Consider the following 23,029-nt stretch of genomic DNA (forward strand, 5'->3'; position numbering starts at 1 on the left):
CTGGGGGGGTTCTGGGGGGTTCTGGGGGGTTCTGGGGGGCTGGAAGAGGATCCAGGGGGAATTTGGGGGTCCCGGGGGGAGTAGGACTGGGATGAGGAGGAGAAGGAGTCGTTCAGAGCCCTTACCTGGAGCTGGGGGGGCTCAGGGAGAGGGTCTGGGGTACTCCCAGGGGGGTTCTGGGGGATTCTGGGGGGGTTCTGGGGGGCTGGAAGAGGATCCCGGGGGTCCCTGGGGGAGCAACACCAGGATGAGAGGAGAAGGAGCCCTTACCTGGAGGTGGAGGGGCTCGGTGAGAGGGTCCTGGGTACACCCGGGGGGGGTCCTGGGGGGGTTCTGGGGGGTTCTGGGGGGCTGGAAGAGGATCCCGGGGGAATTTGGGGGTCCCTGGCGGAGCAGCGCCTGGATGAGGAGGAGAAGGAGCCCTTACCTGGAGGTGGGGGGGCTCGGCGAGAGGGTCCTGGGTACACCCGGGGGGGGTCCTGGGGGGGTTCTGGGGGGTTCTGGGGGGCTGGAAGAGGATCCAGGGGGAATTTGGGGGAGCAACACCAGGATGAGAGGAGAAGGAGTCGTTCAGAGCCCTTACCTGGAGCTGGGGGGGCTCAGGGAGAGGGTCCTGGGTACACCCAGGGGGGTCCTGGGGGGGTTCTGGGGGGCTGGAAGAGGATCCCGGGGGGATTTGGGGGTCCCTGGGGGAGCAGCGCCTGGATGAGGAGGGGGAGGAGGTCTTAGAGACCCTCTGAGGGGGGAGGGGATTTGGGGGGGGGGGGGTCCCGTGGTTTCCTGGGGTGTCTTTGGGGGTCTCACCGTGCCCCCCCCGATGTCCCCAGGGTTCCATCACTCAAACCTCCCCCCGGACAAGTTCCTGGGGGTGTCTTTGGGGGTCTCATCGTGCCCCCCCCGATGTCCCCAGGGTTCTGTCACCTGTACCTCCCCCCGGACAAGTTCCTGGGGTGTCTTTGGGGGTCTCACTGTGCCCCCCCCCCGATGTCCCCAGGGTTCCGTCACCCAAACCTCCCCCCGGACAAGTTCCTGGGGTGTCTTTGGGGTCTCATCGTGCCCCCCCGATGTCCCCCGGGTTCCATCACCCAAATCCACCCCAGAACGGATTCCTGGGGTGTCTTTGGGGGTCTCACTGTGTCCCCCCCCGATGTCCCCAGGGTTCTGTCACCCAAACCTGTCCCAGGACAAGTTCCTGGGGTGTCTTTGGGGTCTCATCGTGTCCCCCCCGGTGTCCCCAGGGTTCTGTCACCTGTACCTCCCCCCGGACAAGTTCCTGGGGTGTCTTTGGGGGTCTCACCGTGCCCCCCCCCGGTGTCCCCAGGGTGCTGTCACCCAAATCCGCCCCCGGACGGATTCCTGGGGGTATCTTTGGGGTCTCACTGTGCCCCCCCCCGATGTCCCCAGGGTTCCATCACCCAAACCTCCCCCCGGACAAGTTCCTGGGGTGTCTTTTGGGGTCTCACTGTGCCCCCCCCCGGTGTCCCCAGGGTTCTGTCACCCAAACCTGTCCCAGGACAAGTTCCTGGGGTGTCCTTGGGGTCTCATCGTGTCCCCCCCGGTGTCCCCAGGGTTCTGTCACCTGTACCTCCCCCCGGACAAGTTCCTGGGGTGTCTTTGGGGTCTCATCGTGCCCCCCCCGATGTCCCCAGGGTTCTGTCACCTGTACCTCCCCCCGGACGGATTCCTGGGGTGTCTTTGGGGTCTCATCGTGCCCCCCCCCCGGTGTCCCCCGGGTTCCATCACCCAAATCCACCCCCGGACAAGTTCCTGGGGTGTCTTTGGGGGTCTCATCGTGTCCCCCCCGGTGTCCCCAGGGTTCTGTCACCCAAATCCACCCCAGAACGGATTCCTGGGGTGTCTTTGGGGTCTCATCGTGCCCCCCCGATGTCCCCAGGGTTCCATCACCCAAATCCGCCCCCGGACAAGTTCCTGGGGTGTCTTTGGGGGTCTCACTGTGCCCCCCCCCGATGTCCCCAGGGTTCTGTCACCCAAACCTCCCCCAGGACAAGTTCCTGGGGTGTCTTTGGGGGTCTCACCGTGCCCCCCCGGTGTCCCCAGGGTTCCATCACCCAAACCTCCCCCCGGACAAGTTCCTGGGGTGTCTTTTGGGGTCTCACTGTGCCCCCCCCCGGTGTCCCCAGGGTTCTGTCACCCAAACCTGTCCCAGGACAAGTTCCTGGGGTGTCTTTGGGGTCTCACCGTGCCCCCCCCCGATGTCCCCAGGCTTCTGTCACCTGTACCTCCCCCCGGACAAGTTCCTGGGGTGTCTTTGGGGGTCTCACTGTGCCCCCCCGGTGTCCCCAGGGTTCTGTCACCTGTACCTCTCCCCGGACAAGTTCCTGGGGTGTCTTTGGGGGTCTCATCGTGCCCCCCCCGATGTCCCCAGGGTTCTGTCACCTGTACCTCCCCCCGGACAAGTTCCTGGGGTGTCTTTGGGGTCTCACCGTGCCCCCCCCCGATGTCCCCAGGGTTCTGTCACCTGTACCTCCCCCCGGACAAGTTCCTGGGGTGTCTTTGGGGGTCTCATCGTGTCCCCCCCGGTGTCCCCAGGGTTCTGTCACCTGTACCTCCCCCCGGACAAGTTCCCCCGCGGGTTCCGCTTCGACGCGGACGAGGTGAATTTCCCCACGAGCGACCTTTGCTTCGTGGGGCTCATGTCCATGATCGACCCCCCCCGCGCCGCCGTCCCCGACGCCGTCGGGAAGTGCCGCAGCGCCGGCATCAAGGTGGGACCCCCCCCCCCGCCCCCTCCCCACCACCCTCGGCACCCCAAAACTCCCCCCCCCCCGCCCCGAGCCAGCCCGGATACCCCCTCCCCATCTCCTTGTCCGTCCATCCCCCCCCCCCTCCGTATCCCAAATCCCTCCCCCAGTCCCCCTCTTTATCCCCCCCAAATCCTCCCTATCCCCCCCATCCCGATCCTCCCGCCCCCCCCAAATCCCCCCGTATCCCCCCAATCCTGCCCCCCCCATCCCTCTACATCCCCCCATCCCCCCCAAATCCCCCATCTCCCCCCGTCCCCCTCCTTATCCCCCCAGCCCCCAAATCCCCCCGTATCCCCCCAATCCTGCCCCCCCTCATCCCTCTACATCCCCCCATTCCCCCAAAATCCCCCATCTCCCCCCGTCCCCCTCCTTATCCCCCCCAGCCCCCAAATCCCCCCATATCCCCCCAATCCTGCCCCCCCTCATCCCTCTACATCCCCCCATCCCCCCCAAATCCCCCATCTCCCCATCCCCCTCCTTATCCCCCCCAAATCCTCCCTATCCCCCCATCCCGATCCTCCCGCCCCCCCCCAAATCCCCCCGTATCCCCCCAATCCTGCCCCCCCATCCCTCTACATCCCCCCCATTCCCCCAAATCCCCCATCTCCCCCCATCCCCCTCCTTATCCCCCCCAGCCCCCAAATCCCCCCGTATCCCCCAATCCTGTCCCCCCTCATCCCTCTACATCCCCCCCATCCCCCCATCCCCCCCAAATCCCCCATCTCCCCCATCCCCCTCCTTATCCCCCCCAAATCCTCCCTATCCCCCCATCCCGATCCTCCCGCCCCCCCCCAAATCCCCCCGTATCCCCCCAATCCTGCCCCCCCATCCCTCTACATCCCCCCCATTCCCCCAAATCCCCCATCTCCCCCATCCCCCTCCTTATCCCCCCCAGCCCCCAAATCCCCCCGTATCCCCCCAATCCTGCCCCCCCATCCCTCTACATCCCCCCCATCCCCCCCAAATCCCCCATCTCCCCCCATCCCCCTCCTTATCCCCCCCAAATCCTCCCTATCCCCCCCCATCCCGATCCTCCCGCCCCCCCCAAATCCCCCCGTATCCCCCCAATCCTGCCCCCCATCATCCCTCTACATCCCCCCATCCCCCCCCAAATCCCCCATCTCCCCCATCCCCCTCCTTATCCCCCCCAAATCCTCCCTATCCCCCCCATCCCGATCCTCCCGCCCCCCCCAATCCCCCCGTATTCCCCCAATCCTGCCCCCCTCCATCCCTCTACATCCCCCCCATTCCCCCAAATCCCCCATCTCCCCCCATCCCCCTCCTTATCCCCCCCAGCCCCCAAATCCTCCCCATCCCCCCATCCCGATCCTCCCGCCCCCCCCAAATCCCCCCGTATCCCCCCAATCCTGCCCCCCCCTCATCCCTCTACATCCCCCCATCCCCCCCAAATCCCCCATCTCCCCCATCCTCACGACCCCTCCCCCATCCCCCCCTGCTCCCATCCCCCATCCCCTCACCCACCCAACCCCCCCTGTCCCTTCCACGTCCCACCAGTGTCCCCAGTGCCCCCCACCCCTCCCCAATCCCCCGTGACCCCTCCGTGTCCCCCCCAACTCCCCCATCCCCTCCAACCCCCCTTGTCCCCCCCTTGTCCCCCCATGTCCCCAACTCCCCCCTCCAACCCCCCCATGTCCCCCCCAAGTCCCTCACCCCCCAACCCCCTTGTCCCCCGTGTCCCCCCAATGTCCCCAACTCCCCCCCAACCCCCCTTGTCCCCCCATGTCCCCCCCCTTGTCCCCAAGTCCCCCCCACCCCCTTTGTCCCCCCCATGTCCCCTCCATGTCCCCAACTCCCCCACCCCCTCCAACCCCCCCATGTCCCCCCCATGTCCCCAACTCAACCCCCCAACCCCCCATGTCCCCCCCTTGTCCCCCCCATGTCCCCAACTCCCCCACCCCCTCCAACCCCCCCTTGTCCCCCCCATGTCCCCAACTCCCCCCCTCCAACCCCCCATGTCCCCCCCAAGTCCCCCACCCCCCCAACCCCCCTTGTCCCCCCCATGTCCCCCCAATGTCCCCCACTCCCCCATCCCCTTGTCCCCCCATGTCCCCAACTCCCCCCCTCCAACCCCCCATGTCCCCCCCTTGTCCCCCCATGTCTCCCCCATGTCCCCAACTCCCCCACCCCCTCCAACCCCCCCTTGTCCCCTCGTGTCCCCCCCATGTCCCCAGCTCCCCCACCCCTCCAACCCCCCTTGTCCCCCCTTGTCCCCCCATGTCCCCCACTTGTCCCCAACTCCCCCACCCCCTCCAACCCCCTTGTTCTCCCCGTGTCCCCCCCATGTCCCCAACTCCCCCCCAACCCCCCTTGTCCCCCCCATGTCCCCCCATGTCCCCCCCGTGTCCCCCCCATGTCCCCAACTCCCCCCCAACCCCCCTTGTCCCCCCCATGTCCCCCCCATGTCCCAACTCCCCCATCCCCTTTTCCCCCCATGTCCCCAACTCCCCCACCCCCTCCAACCCCCCTTGTCCCCCCCTTGTCCCCCCCATGTCCCCCCATGTCCCCAACTCCCCCCCCACCCCCCCAACCCCCCTTTGTCCCCCCTTGTCCCCCACTTGTTCCCAGCTCCCCCCCAACCCCCCTTGTCCCCCCCATGTCCCCACCTCCCCCACCCCCTCCAACCCCCCATGTCCCCCCCATGTCCCCCCCATGTCCCCCCCATGTCCCCCCCTTGTCCCCAAGTCCCCCCCACCCCCTTTGTCCCCCCCATGTCCCCTCCATGTCCCCAACTCCCCCACCCCCTCCAACCCCCCCATGTCCCCCCCATGTCCCCAACTCAACCCCCCAACCCCCCATGTCCCCCCCTTGTCCCCCCCATGTCCCCAACTCCCCCCCTCCAACCCCCCATATCCCCCCCAAGTCCCCCACCCCCCCAACCCCCCTTGTCCCCCCCATGTCCCCCCAATGTCCCCCACTCCCCCATCCCCTTGTCCCCCCATGTCCCCAACTCCCCCCCTCCAACCCCCCATGTCCCCCCCATGTCCCCAACTCCCCCACCCCCTCCAACCCCCCTTGTCCCCCCATGTCCCCCCCATGTCCCCAACTCCCCCACCCCCTCCAACCCCCCTTGTTCTCCCCGTGTCCCCCCCCATGTCCCCAACTCCCCCCCACCCCCCATGTCCCCCCCATGTCCCCCCCATGTCCCAACTCCCCCATCCCCTTTTCCCCCCATGTCCCCAACTCCCCCACCCCCTCCAACCCCCCCTTGTCCCCCCCTTGTCCCCCCCTTGTCCCCCCTCCAACCCCGCCTTGTCCCCCCCATCCCCGGTGCCCTCCCCATTCCGGGGGTGTCCCCAGATGTCCCCCAGGTGTCCCCCAGGTGTCCCCAGATGTCCCCAGGTGTCCCCCAGGTGTCCCCAGATGTCCCCAGGTGTCTCCCAGGTGTCCCCAGGTGTCCCCCAGATGTCCCCAGGTGTCCCCAGATGTCCCCCAGGTGTCCCCAGGTGTCCCCCAGATGTCCCCAGGTGTCCCCAGGTGTCCCCCAGGTGTCCCCCAGATGTCCCCCAGATGTCCCCCAGGTGTCCCCAGGTGTCCCCCAGATGTCCCCCAGATGTCCCCAGGTGTCCCCAGGTGTCCCCCAGGTGTCCCCCAGATGTCCCCAGGTGTCCCCAGATGTCCCCCAGGTGTCCCCCAGGTGTCCCCAGGTGTCCCCAGATGTCCCCCAGGTGTCCCCAGGTGTCCCCCAGGTGTCCCCAGGTGTCCCCAGATGTCCCCCAGGTGTCCCCCAGGTGTCCCCAGATGTCCCCAGGTGTCCCCAGGTGTCCCCAGATGTCCCCCAGGTGTCCCCAGATGTCCCCAGATGTCCCCAGGTGTCCCCAGGTGTCCCCAGATGTCCCCCAGATGTCCCCCAGATGTCCCCAGGTGTCCCCAGGTGTCCCCCAGATGTCCCCCAGGTGTCCCCAGGTGTCCCCCAGGTGTCCCCAGATGTCCCCCAGGTGTCCCCCAGATGTCCCCAGGTGTCCCCAGATGTCCCCCAGGTGTCTCCCAGGTGTCCCCCAGATGTCCCCCAGGTGTCCCCCAGATGTCCCCAGGTGTCCCCAGATGTCCCCCAGGTGTCCCCAGGTGTCCCCCAGATGTCCCCAGGTGTCCCCAGGTGTCCCCAGGTGTCCCCAGATGTCCCCCAGGTGTCCCCAGGTGTCCCCAGATGTCCCCCAGATGTCCCCCAGGTGTCCCCAGGTGTCCCCAGGTGTCCCCCAGATGTCCCCAGGTGTCCCCAGATGTCCCCCAGGTGTCCCCCAGGTGTCCCCCAGATGTCCCCCAGGTGTCCCCCAGATGTCCCCAGGTGTCCCCAGATGTCCCCAGGTGTCCCCAGGTGTCCCCCAGATGTCCCCAGGTGTCCCCAGGTGTCCCCAGGTGTCCCCAGATGTCCCCCAGGTGTCCCCCAGATGTCCCCAGGTGTCCCCCAGATGTCCCCCAGGTGTCCCCAGGTGTCCCCAGGTGTCCCCCAGATGTCCCCCAGGTGTCCCCAGGTGTCCCCAGATGTCCCCCAGATGTCCCCCAGGTGTCCCCAGATGTCCCCCAGGTGTCCCCAGGTGTCCCCCAGGTGTCCCCAGGTGTCCCCCAGATGTCCCCAGGTGTCCCCAGATGTCCCCCAGATGTCCCCCAGGTGTCCCCCAGATGTCCCCAGGTGTCCCCAGATGTCCCCCAGGTGTCGCCCAGGTGTCCCCCAGATGTCCCCAGGTGTCCCCAGATGTCCCCCAGGTGTCCCCAGATGTCCCCAGGTGTCCCCCAGATGTCCCCAGGTGTCCCCAGGTGTCCCCAGATGTCCCCCAGATGTCCCCCAGATGTCCCCAGGTGTCCCCAGATGTCCCCCAGATGTCCCCAGATGTCCCCAGGTGTCCCCCAGGTGTCCCCCAGGTGTCCCCAGGTGTCCCCCAGGTGTCCCCCAGATGTCCCCAGGTGTCCCCAGATGTCCCCCAGGTGTCCCCCAGGTGTCCCCAGGTGTCCCCCAGGTGCTGACGCTGTCCCCGGTACCCCCCCCCCCCAAGGTGATCATGGTGACCGGGGACCACCCGATCACGGCCAAGGCCATCGCCAAAGGCGTCGGGATCATCTCCGAGGGCAACGAGACCGTGGAGGACATCGCAGCACGGCTGAACATCCCCGTCAGCCAGGTGAACCCCAGGTGAGCTGGGGAAGCCCAGGTGAGCCCCAGGTGAGCCCCAGGGCAACCCCAGGTGAGATGGGGAAGCCCAGGTGAGCCCCAGGTGAGCCCCAGGGCAACCTTAGGTGAGCCCAGGTGAGCCCCAGGGCAACCCCAGGTGAGCCCCAGGTGAGCCCCAGGTGAGCTGGGGAAGCCCAGGTGAGCCCCAGGTGAGCCCAGGTGAGCCCCAGATGATCCCTAGGTGAGCCCCAGGTGAGCCCCAGGTGAGCCCAGGTGAGCCTTAGGTGAGCCCAGGTGAGCCCCAGGTAAGCCCCAGGTGAGCCCCAGGTGATCCCCAGGGCAACCCCAAGTGAGCCCCAGGTGAGCCCCAGGTGAGCTGGGGAAGCCCAGGTGAACCTCAGGTGAGCTGTGGAAGCCCAGGTGAGCCCCAGGTGAGCCCCAGGGCAACCCCAGGTGAGCTGGGGAAGCCCAGATGAGCCCCAGGTGAGCCCCAGGGCAACCCCAGGTGAGCTGGGGAAGCCCAGGTGAGCCCCAGGTGAGCCCCAGGGCAACCCCAGGTGAGCCCAGGTGATCCCCAGGTGAGCTGGGCAACCCCAGGTGAGCTGTGGAAGCCCAGGTGAGCCCCAGGTGAGCCCCAAGTGAGCCCCAGGTGATCCCCAGGTGAGCCCAGGTGAGCTGGGGAAGCCCAGGTGAGCCCCAGGTGAGCCCCAGGTGAGCCCCAGGTGATCCCCAGGGCAACCCCAAGTGAGCCCCAGGTGAGCCGGGGAAGCCCAGGTGAGCCCCAGGTGAGCCCCAGGGCAACCCCAGGTGAGCCCAGGTGATCCCCAGGTGAGCCCCAGGTGAGCTGTGGAAGCCCAGGTGAGCCCCAGGTGAGCCCCAGGGCAATGCCAGATGAGATGGGGAAGCCCAGGTGAGCCCCAGGGCAACCCCAGGTGAGCCCCAGGTGAGCCCCAGGTGAGCCCCAGGGCAACCTTAGGTGAGCCCAGGTGATCCCCAGGTGAGCCCCAGGTGAGCCCCAGGTGAGCCCCAGGTGAGCTGGGGAACCCCAGATGATCCCTAGGTGAGCCCCAGGTGAGCCCCAGGTGAGCCCCAGGTGAGCCCAGGTGAGCTGGGGAAGCCCAGGTGAGCCCCAGGTGAGCCCCAGGTGAGCCCCAGGTGAGCCCCAGGTGATCCCCAGGGCAACCTTAGGTGAGCCCAGGTGAGCCCCAGGTGAGCCCAGGTGAGCCCAGGTGAGCCCCAGGGCAACCTTAGGTGAGCCCAGGTGAGCCCCAGGTGAGCTGGGGAAGCCCAGATGAGCCCCAGGTGAGCCCCAGGTGAGCCCCAGATGATCCCCAGGTGAGCCCAGGTGAGCCCCAGGTGAGCCCCAGGTGAGCTGGGGAAGCCCAGATGAGCCCCAGGTGAGCCCCAGGTGAGCCCCAGGGCAACCCCAGGGCAACCCCAGGTGAGCCCAGGTGATCCCCAGGTGAGCTGGGGAAGCCCAGGTGAGCCCCAGGTGAGCCCCAGGTGAGCCCCAGGTGAGCCAGGCAGGAGGATTGAGGGGGTTTTGGGGGTGTTCCCCCAGGAATTTTGGGGTGCTGACCCCCCCGTGACCCCCCCAGGTGAGCCAAGGCGTGTTTGGTGCACGGCTCGGACCCCAAGGACATGAGCTGGGGAAGGGGCTTGGGGAGGGGATTTGGGATGGGGGGCCGGGGTTTCCCAGGAATTTTGGGGTTCTGGGGGCTTTTCCTGGGAATTTGGGGGTCGTGACCCCCCCCGTGACCCCCCCAGGGAGGCCAAGGCGTGCGTGGTGCACGGCTCGGACCTCAAGGACATGAGCTCGGAGCAGCTGGACGAGATCCTGCGCAACCACACCGAGATCGTCTTCGCCCGCACGTCCCCCCAGCAGAAACTGATCATCGTCGAGGGGTGCCAGCGACAGGTGGCACCGCCCGGCCCTGTCACCTGTGCTGCCTGTGTCACCTGTGTCACCTGTGCCACCTGTGCCACCTGTGTCACCTGTGCCGCCTGTGCCACCTGTGTCGTCTGTGCCACCTGTGCCACCTGTGCCACCTGTGTCATCTGTGTCATCTGTCACCTGTGTCACCTGTGTCATCTGTGTCATCTGTGTCATCTGTCATCTCTGCCACCTGTGCCGCCTGTGCCACCTGTGTCACCTGTGCCGCCTGTGCCGCCTGTGTCATCTGTGCCACCTGTGCCATCTCTGCCACCTGTGCCACCTGTGTCATCTGTGTCATCTGTGTCACCTGTGCCACCTGTGCCACCTGTGCCACCTATGTCACCTGTGCCATCTGTGCCACCTGTCATCTCTGCCACCTGTGCCACCTGTGTCATCTATGCCGCCTGTGTCACCTGTGCCACCTGTGTCACCTGTGTCACCTGTGTCACCTGTGCCGCCTGTGCCACCTGTGCCACCTGTGTCATCTGTGCCACCTGTGCCACCTGTGTCACCTGTCCCCATATCCCACATCCTCTGCCCCCTGTCCCCATATCCCCTTATCCCCGTAACACGATATCCCTTCTGCTCTGTCACCTGTCCTTTGTCACCTGTCCTCTGTCACCTGTCCTCTGTGTCACCTGTCCTCTGTGTCACCTGTCCTTTGTCACCTGTCCTCTGTGTCACCTGTCCTTTGTGTCACCTGTCCTCTGTCACCTGTCCTCTGTCACCTGTCCTCTGTGTCACCTGTCCTTTGTGTCACCTGTCCTCTGTCACCTGTCCTCTGTCACCTGTCCTCTGTGTCACCTGTCCTTTGTGTCACCTGTCCTTTGTCACCTGTCCTCTGTCACCTGTCCTCTGTGTCACCTGTCCTCTGTGTCACCTGTCCTTTGTCACCTGTCCTCTGTCACCTGTCCTCTGTGTCACCTGTCCTCTGTGTCACCTGTCCTTTGTCACCTGTCCTCTGTCACCTGTCCTCTGCTGTCCCTGTCCTTTGCTGCTCCCAGTCCCAAGGTGTCCCACACTGTCCCCAGTCCCATGTCCCAAAGTGTCCCCAAACCCATGTCCCACACTGTCCCCAAACCCATGTCCCAAAGTGTCCCCAGTCCCGTGTCCCACACTGTCCCCAAACCCATGTCCCAAAGTGTCCCCAGTCCCGTGTCCCACACTGTCCCCAAACCCATGTCCCAAAGTGTCCCCAGTCCCGTGTCCCACACTGTCCCCAAACCCATGTCCCAAAGTGTCCCCCAGTCCCATGTCCCAAAGTGTCCCCAAACCCACGTCCCAAAGTGTCCCCCAGTCCTGTGTCCCACACTGTCCCCAAACCCATGTCCCAAAGAGTCCCCATCCTCATGTACTATGGTGTCCCCAAACCCATGTCCCATGGTGTCCCCAGTCTCATGTCCCAAAGTGTCCCCCAAACCCACGTCCCAAAGTGTCCCCAGTCCCCTGTGTCCCACACTGTCCCCAAACCCATGTCCCATGGTGTCCCCCAGTCCCGTGTCCCAAAGTGTCCCCCAAACCCACGTCCCAAAGTGTCCCCCCAGTCCCCTGTGTCCCACACTGTCCCCAAACCCATGTCCCAAAGTGTCCCCAGTCCCGTGTCCCACACTGTCCCCATCCTCATGTCCCATGGTGTCCCCAAACCCATGTCCCAAAGTGTCCCCAAACCCATGTCCCAAAGTGTCCCCATCCTCATGTACTATGGTGTCCCCAGACCCATGTCCCAAAGTGTCCCCCAAACCCACGTCCCAAAGTGTCCCCCCAGTCCCCTGTGTCCCACACTGTCCCCAAACCCACGTCCCAAAGTGTCCCCTGGTCCCATGTCCCAAAGTGTCCCCAAACCCATGCCCCAAAGTGTCCCCAGTCCTGTATCCCAAAGTGTCCCCCCGGTCCCATGTCCCACACTGTCCCCAAACCCACGTCCCAAAGTGTCCCCAAACCCACGTCCCAAAGTGTCCCCAGACCCATGTCCCATGGTGTCCCCCAAACCCACGTCCCAAAGTGTCCCCAGTCCCACGTCCCAAAGTGTCCCCAAACCCGTGTCCCAAAGTGTCCCCCCAATCCCCTGTGTCCCACACTGTCCCCATCCTCATGTCCCAAAGTGTCCCCAAACCCGTGTCCCAAAGTGTCCCCCCAGTCCCGTGTCCCACGCTGTCCCCATCCTCATGTCCCATGGTGTCCCCATCCCTGTGGTGGACCCTTGATGTGCCCATCCCCCTGATGTTCCCACAGCCCATGGTGTCCCCCAATACCCCCAATGTCCCCCAATATCCCAAATGTCCCCAATGTCCCCAGTATCCCCAATATCCCCAGTGTCCCCAGTGTCCCCAGTATCCCCAATGTCCCCAGTGTCCCCAGTATCCCCAATACCCCCAATGTCCCCAATGTCCCCACACCCCACAGTGTGTCCCAGTACCCCGAATATCCCCAATGTCCCCAAATGTCCCCAATACCCCCAATGTCCCCAATGTCCCCAGTACCCCCAACACCCCCAATGTCCCCAGTGTCCCCAGTACCCTCAATGTTCCCAGTGTCCCCAGTATCCCCAGTACCACCAATGTCCCCAATGTCCCCAATGTCCCCAGTGTCCCCAATGTCCCCAATGTCCCCAGTATCCCCAATATCCCCAGTGTCCCCAATGTCCCCAGTGTCCCCAATGCCCCCAATACCCCCAATGTCCCCCGTATCTCCCAATACCCCCAATGTCCCCACACCCCACAGTGTCCCCAATACCCCCAGTATCCCCAATAGCCCAGTGTCCCCAATGTCCCCATTACCCCCAATACCCCCAGTATCCCCAATGCCCCCAATATCCCCAGTGTCCCCAATACCCTCAATGTCCCCAATACCCCCAATGTCCCCAGTATCCCCAATGTCCCCAATACTTCCAATGTCCCCCGTGTCCCCAACATTCCCAATACCCCCAATGTCCCCAGTGTCCCCCATGTCCCCAGTATCCCCAGTACCCCCAATACCCCCAATGTCCCCAATACCCCAACATCCCCAGTGTCCCCAATACCCCCAATGTCCCCAATACCCCCAATACCCCCAATACCCCCAGTACCCCCAATATCCCCAGTGTCCCCAATACTCCCAATGTCCCCAATACCCCCAATGTCCCCAATACCCCCAATATCCCCAATATCCCCAGTGTCCCCAATACCCCCAATACCCCCAGTGTCCCCAATACCCCCAATGTTCCCAATACCCCCAATACCCCCAATATCCCCAGTGCCCCCAATACCCCCAGTGTCCCCAATACCCCCAATGTTCCCAATACCCCCAATACCCCCAGTGTCCCCAATACCCCCAATGTCCCCAATACCCCCAATACCCCCAATATCCCCAGTGTCCCCAATATCCCCAATGTCCCCAGTGTCCCCAATACCCCCAATATCCCCAGTGTCCCCAATATCCCCAATACCCCCAATACCCCCAATATCCCCAGTGTCCCCAACACCCCCAATGTCCCCAACATCCCCAGGGCGCCATTGTGGCGGTGACGGGTGACGGCGTCAACGACTCTCCGGCGTTGAAGAAGGCGGACATCGGGATCGCCATGGGCATCGCCGGCTCCGACGTGTCCAAGCAGGCGGCCGACATGATCCTGCTGGACGACAACTTCGCCTCCATCGTCACCGGCGTCGAGGAAGGTCGGGGCACAGGGGTTTGGGGACATCGGGGATTTGGGGGCATTTGGGGACAATAGGGGTGTTGGGGACATTGGGGGTACTGGGGGCATTTGGGGACAATAGGGGTGTTGGGGACATTGGGGGTACTGGGGGTATTGGGGACATTGGGGGTACTGGGAGTATTGGGGGCACTGGGGGTGTTGGGGACAATGGGGGCACTGGGGGTATTGGGGGCACTGGGGGTGTTGGGGACATTGGGGGTACTGGGGGTATTGGGGGCACTGGGGGTGTTGGGGACATTGGGGGTACTGGGGGCATTGGGGGCACTGGGGGCATTGGGGACATTGGGAACATTTGGGGACTTTAGGGGCACTGGGGGTATTGGGGACAATGAGGGCGCTGGGGACATTGGGGATACTGGGGGTATTGGGGGTACTGGGGGCATTGGGGGTATTGGGGGTACTGGGGGTATTGGGGACTTTAGGGGCACTGGGGGCATTGGGGACATGGGGGCATTGGGGACATGGGGGGCATTAGGGGCATTGGGGGCACTGGGGGCATTGGGGACATGGGGGGCATTGGGGGCATTGGGGACATGGGGGGCATTGGGGGCATTGGGGACATGGGGGCACTGGGGGCATTGGGGGCATTGGGGGCATTGGGGACATTTGGGGACATTGGGGACACTGGGGGGCACTGGGGGCATCGGGGACAATGGGGGTACTGGGGGCATTGGGGGTATTGATGACATTGGGGACAGTGGGGTCATTGGGGACATTTGGGGACAATGAGGACATTTGGGGCCATTTGGGGCCATTTGGGGACAATGGGGACAATTGGGGACATTTGGGGACATTTGGGGCCATTTGGGGACAATGAGGACATTTGGAGACAATGAGGACATTTGGGGCCATTTGGGGCCATTTGGGGCCATTTGGGGACAATGAGGACATTTGGGGACAAAGGACATTTGGGGCCATTTGGGGCCATTTGGGGCCATTTGGAGACAATGAGGACATTTGGGGACAATGGGGACATTTGGGGCCATTTGGGGCCATTTGGGGACAATGGGGACAATGGGGACAATTGGGGACATTTGGGACATTTGGGGACAATTGGGGACATTTGGGGACATTTGGGGACATTTGGGGACCATGGGGACATCTGGGGCCATTTGGGGCCATTTGGGGACAATGGGGCACTGGGGTCATTGGGGACAATTGGGGACATTGGGGGCACTGGGGGCACTGGGGGTATTGATGATATTGGGGATATCTGGGGACATTTGGGGACAATGGGGACATTTGGGGACATCTGGGGACATTTGGGGACAATGGGGACAATGGGGACATTTGGGGACATTTGGGGCCATTTGGGGCCATTTGGGGACAATTGGGGACAATGAGGACATTTGGGGACAAAGAGGACATTTGGGGCCATTTGGGGCCATTTGGGGCCATTTGGGGACAATGAGGACATTTGGGGACAATGAGGACATTTGGGGCCATTTGGGGCCATTTGGGGCCATTTGGGGACAATGAGGACATTTGGGGCCATTTGGGGCCATTTGGGGCCATTTGGGGACAATGAGGACATCTGGGGCCATTTGGGGCCATTTGGGGACAATGGGGCACTGGGGTCATTGGGGACAATTGGGGACATTGGGGGCACTGGGGGCACTGGGGGTATTGATGATATTGGGGATATCTGGGGACATTTGGGGACAATGGGGACATTTGGGGACATCTGGGGGCATTTGGGGACAATGGGGACAATTGGGGACATTTGGGGCCATTTGGGGCCATTTGGGGACAATGGGGACATTTGGGGCCATTTGGGGCCATTTGGGGACATTTGGGGACAATGGGGACATTTGGGGACATTTGGGGACATTGGGGGTACTGGGGCCATTGGGGGTATTGATGATATTGGGGACATCTGGGGCCATTTGGGGACAATGAGGACATTTGGGGCCATTTGGGGACAATGAGGACATTTGGGGACAATGAGGACATTTGGGGCCATTTGGGGACAATGGGGCCATTTGGGGACAATTGGGGCCATTTGGGGCCATTTGGGGCCAATGGGGCACTGGGGTCATTGGGGACATTTGGGGCCAATGGGGGCACTGGGGACATTTGGGGACATTTGGGGACAATGAGGACATTTGGGGCCATTTGGGGCCATTTGGGGCCATTTGGGGCCAATGGGGTCGCCGCTGTCCCCTCGCAGGCCGCCTGATCTTCGATAACCTGAAGAAGTCGATCGCCTACACCCTGACCAGCAACATCCCCGAGATCACCCCGTTCCTGCTCTTCATCATCGCCAACATCCCGCTGCCCCTGGGCACCGTCACCATCCTCTGCATCGACCTGGGCACCGACATGGTGAGGGGGGACCCCAAATCCATCCCAAATCCATCACAGAGACCCCAAATCCATCCCAAATCCATCCCGAATCCATCACAGAGAGACCAAATCCATCCCAAATCCATCCCAAATCCATCCCAAATCCATCCCGAATCCATCACAGAGAGACCAAATCCATCCCAAATCCATCCCAAATCCATCCCGAATCCATCACAGAGAGACCAAATCCATCCCAAATCCATCCCAAATCCACCCCAAATCCATCCTAAATCCACCCCAAATCCATCACAGAGAGACAAAATCCATCCCAAATCCATCACAGAGACCCCAAATCCGTCCCAAATCCATCCCAAATCCATCCTGAATCCACCCCAAATCCATCCTACATCCATCCTAAATCCATCACAGAGACCCCAAATCCACCCCAAATCCATCCCGAATCCACCCCAAATCCATCCCAAATCCATCCCAAATCCACCCCAAATCCACCCCAAATCCATCACAGAGACCCCAAATCCATCCCAAATCCATCCCAGAGAGACCAAATCCATCCCAAATCCATCCCAAATCCACCCCAAATCCATCCCAAATCCACCCCAAATCCACCCCAAATCCATCCCACAGACCCCAAATCCATCCCAAATCCACCCCAAATCCATCACAGAGACCCCAAATCCATCCCAAATCCATCCCAAATCCACCCCAAATCCACCCCAAATCCATCCCAAATCCATCCCAAATCCACCCCAAATCCACCCCAAATCCATCCCAAATCCACCCCAAATCCACCCCAAATCCATCCCAAATCCATCCCAAATCCACCCCAAATCCACCCCAAATCCATCCCAAATCCATCCCAAATCCATCCCAAACCCATCCCAAATCCTGCTGCCCCTGGGCACCGTCAGCACCCCATGGCATGTGACAGTGGGTGCCACTGGGTGCCACAGGGGTGCCCCAGTGGTGACACTGTGTGCCATGAGGGCACCATTGGGTGCCCCAGCGGTGCCACTGTGTGCCATGAGGGCGCCGTTGGGTGCCAATGGGTGCCACTGGGTGCCACTGGGTGCCACAGCGGTGCCACAGGGGTGCCATGAGGGCGCCGTTGGGTGCCACAGGGGTGCCACTGGGTGCCACAAGGGTGCTGTTAGGTGCCACTGGGTGCCACAGGGGTGCCACAGGGGTGACATAGTGGTGACATTGTGTGCCATGAGGGCACCGTTGGGTGCCAATGGGTGCCAATGGGTGCCACAGGGGTGCCACAGGGTGCCACGAGGGCGCTGTTAGGTGCCACTGGGTGCCACAGGGGTGACATAGCGGTGCCACTGTGTGCCACAAGGGCGCCATTAGGTGCCACTGGGTGCCACAGCTGTGACACTGTGTGCCATGAGGGCACCATTGGGTGCCACTGGGTGCCACTGGGTGCCACAGGGGTGCCATGAGGGTGCCACTGGGTGCCACAGGGGTGCCCCAGCGGTGACACTGTGTGCCATGAGGGTGCCTTTGGGTGCCACTGGGGTGCCACAGGGGTGCCACTGTGTGCCATGAGGGCGCCGTTGGGTGCCAAAGTGGTGACACTGTGTGCCATGAGGGCGCCGTTGGGTGCCAAAGTGGTGACATTGTGTGCCACGAGGGCGCCGTTGGGTGCCAATGGGTGTCACAGAGGTGACACTGTGTGCCATGAGGGTGCCACTGGGTGCCACTGGGGTGCCACAGGGTGCCACAAGGGTGCTGTTAGGTGCCACTGGGTGCCATAGGGGTGCCACAGGGGTGCCACAGCGGTGACATTGTGTGCCATGAGGGCGCCGTTGGGTGCCAATGGGTGCCAATGGGTGCCACAGTGGTGACATTGTGTGCCATGAGGGCACCGTTGGGTGCCAATGGGTGCCACTGGGTGCCACGAGGGCGGTGACACTGTGAGCCATGAGGGCACCGTTGGGTGCCAATGGGTGCCACAGGGGTGCCACAGCGGTGACACTGTGTGCCACAAGGGTGCCCTTGGGTGCCAAAGTGGTGACATTGTGTGCCATGAGGGCGCCGTTGGGTGCCAATGGGTGCCACTGGGTGCCACAGGGGTGCCACTGTGTGCTATGAGGGCACCGTTGGGTGCCAAATTGATGACACTGTGTGCCACGAGGGCACCGTTGGGTGCCAATGGGTGCCACAGGGGTGCCACTGTGTGCCATGAGGGTGCCTTTGGGTGCCACAGAGGTGCCACAGGGGTGCCATAGCAGTGACACTGTGTGCCACGAGGGCGCTGTTGGGTGCCACTGGGTGCCACAGTGGAGACTTTGTGTGCCATGAGGGCACCGTTGGGTGCCAATGGGTGCCACAGGGGTGACATTGTGTGCCACTGGGTGCCACTGGGTGCCACAGAGGTGCCACAGGGGTGCCACCGCTGTCCCCCCAGGTGCCCGCCATCTCGCTGGCGTACGAGGCGGCCGAGAGCGACATCATGAAACGGCAACCGCGGAACCCCCGCAGCGACAAACTGGTCAACGAGCGGCTCATCAGCATGGCCTACGGCCAGATCGGTCAGTGGTCACTCAGTGGCCACTTGGGGTCACTCAGTGGTCACTCGGGGTCACTCAGGGGTCACTCGGGGTCACTCAGGGGTCACTCGGGGTCACTCGGGGGTCACTCAGGCTCATCAGCATGGCCTACGGCCAGATCGGTCAGTGGTCACTCATTGGCCACTCGGGGTCACTCATTGGCCACTTGGGGTCACTTGGAGTCACTCAGGGGTCACTCAGTGGTCACTGGGGTCACTCAGGGGTCACTCAGGGGTCACTCAGGCTCATCAGCATGGCCTATGGCCAGATCGGTCAGTGGTCACTCATTGGCCACTTGGGGTCACTCAGTGGTCACTTAGGGTCACTCAGTGGTCACTCGGGGTCACTCGGGGGTCACTCAGGCTCATCAGCATGGCCTACGGCCAGATCGGTCAGTGGTCACTCAGGGGTCACTCAGGGTCACTCAGTGGTCACTCGTGGTCACTCAGGGGTCACTCGGGGTCACTCAGGGGTCACTCAGGCTCATCAGCATGGCCTACGGCCAGATCGGTCAGTGGTCACTCAGGGGTCACTCAGGGTCACTCAGTGGTCACTCGTGGTCACTCAGGGGTCACTCGGGGTCACTCAGGGGTCACTCAGGCTCATCAGCATGGCCTACGGCCAGATCGGTCAGTGGTCACTCAGGGGTCACTCAGGGTCACTCAGTGGTCACTTGGGGTCACTCAGGGGTCACTTGGGGTCACTCAGGGGTCACTCAGGCTCATCAGCATGGCCTATGGCCAGATCGGTCAGTGGTCACTCATTGACCACTTGGGGTCACTCAGTGGTCACTCGGGGTCACTCAGGGGTCACTCCGTGGTCACTTGGGGTCACTCAGTGGTCACTCAGGCTCATCAGCATGGCCTACAGCCAGATCGGTCAGTGGTCACTCAGTGGCCACTTGGGGTCACTCGGGGTCACTCGGGGTCACTCAGTGGTCACTGGGGTCACTCAGGGGTCACTCAGTGGTCACTCAGTGGTCACTGGGGTCACTCAGGGGTCACTCAGGGGTCACTCAGGGTCATCAGCATGGCCTACGGCCAGGTCGGTCAGTGGTCACTCTGTGGTCACTCAGGGTCACTCAGTGGTCACTCGGGGTCACTCAGGGGTCACTCAGGGTCACTCGGGGGTCACTCAGGCTCATCAGCATGGCCTACGGCCAGATCGGTCAGTGGTCACTCATTGGCCACTCGGGGTCACTCATTGGCCACTTGGGGTCACTCTGTGGTCACTCGGGGTCACTCAGGGTCACTCAGGGTCACTCAGGGGTCACTCAGAGGTCACTGCAGTCACTTGGGGCCACTCAGGGTCATCAGCATGGCCTACGGCCAGATCGGTCAGTGGTCACTCTGTGGTCACTCCGTGGTCACTCAGTGGTCACTCGGGGTCACTCAGGGTCACTCGGGGTCACTCAGGGTCACTCGGGGTCATCAGCATGGCCTACGGCCAGATCGGTCCGTGCAGGGTTCTGGGATCCCAAATCCCATGGGATTCTGGTCCCCAATCCCGACCCCACAGGGATGATCCAGGCTCTGGGCGGGTTCTGATCCCATTCCTGACCCCGATCCCGATCCCGATCCCGACCCCACAGGGATGATCCAGGCCCTGGGCGGGTTCTGACCCCAATCCCGATCCCAATCCCGATCCCAATCCCGATCCTGACCCCACAGGGATGATCCAGGCCCTGGGTGGGTTCTGACCCCAATCCCAATCCCGATCCCGACCCCACAGGGATGATCCATGCCCTGGGCGGGTTCTGACCCCAATCCCGACCCCACAGGGATGATCCAGGCCCTGGGCGGGTTCTGACCCCAATCCCGATCCCAATCCCGATCCCGACCCCACAGGGATGATCCAGGCCCTGGGCGGGTTCTGACCCCAATCCTGACCCCGATCCCGACCCCACAGGGATGATCCAGGCCCTGGGCGGGTTCTGACCCCAATCCCGACCCCAATCCCGACCCCAATCCCGATCCCGACCCCACAGGGATGATCCAGGCCCTGGGCGGGTTCTGACCCTGATCCCGACCCCAATCCCGACCCCAATCCCGATCCCGACCCCACAGGGATGATCCAGGCCCTGGGCGGGTTCTGATCCCATTCCTGACCCCGATCCCGATCCCAATCCCGACCCCACAGGGATGATCCAGGCCCTGGGCGGGTTCTGATCCCATTCCTGACCCCGATCCTGATCCCAATCCCAATCCCGACCCCACAGGGATGATCCAGGCCCTGGGCGGGTTCTGACCCCGATCCCGACCCCAATCCCGACCCCACAGGGATGATCCAGGCCCTGGGCGGGTTCTGACCCCAATCCCGACCCCAATCCCGACCCCACAGGGATGATCCAGGCCCTGGGCGGGTTCTGACCCCAATCCCGATCCCAATCCCGACCCCGACCCCACAGGGATGATCCAGTCCCTGGGCGGGTTCTGACCCCGATCCCGATCCCGATCCCAATCCCGATCCCGATCCCGACCCCACAGGGATGATCCAGTCCCTGGGCGGGTTCTGACCCCGATCCCAATCCCGATCCCGATCCCGATCCCGACCCCACAGGGATGATCCAGGCCCTGGGCGGGTTCTGACCCCAATCCCGATCCCAATCCCGATCCCGACCCCACAGGGATGATCCAGGCCCTGGGCGGGTTCTGACCCCAATCCTGACCCCGATCCCGACCCCACAGGGATGATCCAGGCCCTGGGCGGGTTCTGACCCTGATCCCGACCCCAATCCCGACCCCAATCCCGATCCCGACCCCACAGGGATGATCCAGGCCCTGGGCGGGTTCTGATCCCATTCCTGACCCCGATCCCGATCCCAATCCCGACCCCACAGGGATGATCCAGGCCCTGGGCGGGTTCTGATCCCATTCCTGACCCCGATCCTGATCCCAATCCCAATCCCGACCCCACAGGGATGATCCAGGCCCTGGGCGGGTTCTGACCCCGATCCCGACCCCAATCCCGACCCCACAGGGATGATCCAGGCCCTGGGCGGGTTCTGACCCCAATCCCGACCCCAATCCCGACCCCACAGGGATGATCCAGTCCCTGGGCGGGTTCTGACCCCGATCCCAATCCCGATCCCGATCCCGATCCCGACCCCATAGGGATGATCCAGGCCCTGGGTGGGTTCTGACCCCAATCCCGATCCCGATCCCGATCCCAATCCCAATCCCGACCCCACAGGGATGATCCAGGCCCTGGGCGGGTTCTGACCCCGATCCCAATCCCGATCCCGATCCCGACCCCACAGGGATGATCCAGTCCCTGGGCGGGTTCTGACCCCGATCCCGATCCCGATCCCAATCCCGATCCCGATCCCGACCCCGACCCCACAGGGATGATCCAGTCCCTGGGCGGGTTCTGACCCCGATCCCGATCCCGATCCCAATCCCGACCCCGACCCCACAGGGATGATCCAGTCCCTGGGCGGGTTCTGACCCCGATCCCGATCCCGATCCCAATCCCGATCCCGACCCCACAGGGATGATCCAGGCGCTGGGCGGGTTCTTCACGTACTTCGTGATCCTGGCTGAGAACGGTTTCCTGCCGGGGACGCTGCTGGGGATCCGCCTGGCCTGGGACGATCGCTCCAAGAACGACCTGGAGGATTCCTACGGCCAGGAGTGGGTGAGGGACCCCGAAACTGCCCCGACACGGCCCAGTTACTCACTGGGTACTCACTGGGTACTCACTGGGTACTCACTGGGTACACAGCAGTTACTCACTGGGTACTCACTGGGTGCTCACTGGGTACACAGCAGTTACTCACTGGGTACTCACTGGGTACTCACTGGGTACACAGCAGTTACACACTGGGTACACACCAGTTACTCACTGGGTACTCACTGGGTACTCACTGGGTACACAGCAGTTACACACTGGGTACACACCAGTTACTCACTGGGTACTCACTGGTTACACACTGGGTACTCACTGGGTACTCACTGGGTACACACCAGTTACTCACTGGGTACTCACTGGTTACACACTGGGTACACACCGGTTACACACGGGTTACACACCAGTTATACACCAGTTACACACTGGGTACTCACTGGGTACTCACTGGGTACACACTGGTTACACACCTGTTACTCACTGGTTACTCACTGGTTACACACCGGTTACACACTGGGTACTCACCAGTTACACACTGGGTACTCACTGGTTACACACTGGTTACACATTGGTTACTCACTGGGTACTCACCAGTTACACACCGGTTACACACCAGTTATACACCAGTTACACACTGGGTACTCACTGGGTACTCACTGGTTACACACCAGTTACTCACTGGGTACTCACCAGTTACACACCGGTTACACACCAGTTATACACCAGTTACACACTGGGTACTCACTGGGTACTCACTGGTTACACACCAGTTACTCACTGGTTACACACTGGTTACACACCAGTTACACACCTGTTACTCACTGGTTACACACTGGTTAGACACCAGTTACACACTGGTTATACACCAGTTACTCACCGGTTATATACCCATTACACACCGGTTACATGCTGGTTACACACTGGTTACTCACTGGTTACACACCTGTTACACACTGGTTACTCCCTGGTTACACACCAGTTACACAGCCCTTACACCCCCTTTCCCCCCATTTACTCACAGTT

General features: G+C 62.9%; 1 protein-coding gene across 7 annotated transcripts in view; it reads left to right on the top strand.

Moving 5' to 3' along the window:
- The window catches only part of LOC138101045 (sodium/potassium-transporting ATPase subunit alpha-2), a 57,036-nt gene that overhangs the window by 25,186 nt on the left and 8,821 nt on the right, over positions 1-23,029 (top strand). For 4 of the 7 annotated variants that reach the window (XM_068998881.1, XM_068998880.1, XM_068998882.1 and 1 more), the window contains 7 exons: positions 2,551-2,726; positions 7,775-7,911; positions 9,658-9,808; positions 13,311-13,479; positions 15,691-15,845; positions 18,238-18,361; positions 21,870-22,015. In XM_068998881.1, the coding sequence (XP_068854982.1) occupies positions 2,551-2,726; positions 7,775-7,911; positions 9,658-9,808; positions 13,311-13,479; positions 15,691-15,845; positions 18,238-18,361; positions 21,870-22,015 (1,058 nt within the window). Of the gene's footprint in view, positions 1-442; positions 462-2,550; positions 2,727-7,774; positions 7,912-9,657; positions 9,809-13,310; positions 13,480-15,690; positions 15,846-18,237; positions 18,362-19,522; positions 19,547-19,813; positions 19,834-21,869; positions 22,016-23,029 lie in introns of those variants that run through there. The other 3 variants (XM_068998884.1, XM_068998886.1, XM_068998885.1) reach the window with 3 other exon arrangements.

This window comes from Aphelocoma coerulescens, unplaced genomic scaffold (genome assembly GCF_041296385.1).
Source record: "Aphelocoma coerulescens isolate FSJ_1873_10779 unplaced genomic scaffold, UR_Acoe_1.0 HiC_scaffold_186, whole genome shotgun sequence".
In the NCBI taxonomy this organism is placed as follows: Eukaryota; Metazoa; Chordata; class Aves; order Passeriformes; family Corvidae; genus Aphelocoma; species Aphelocoma coerulescens.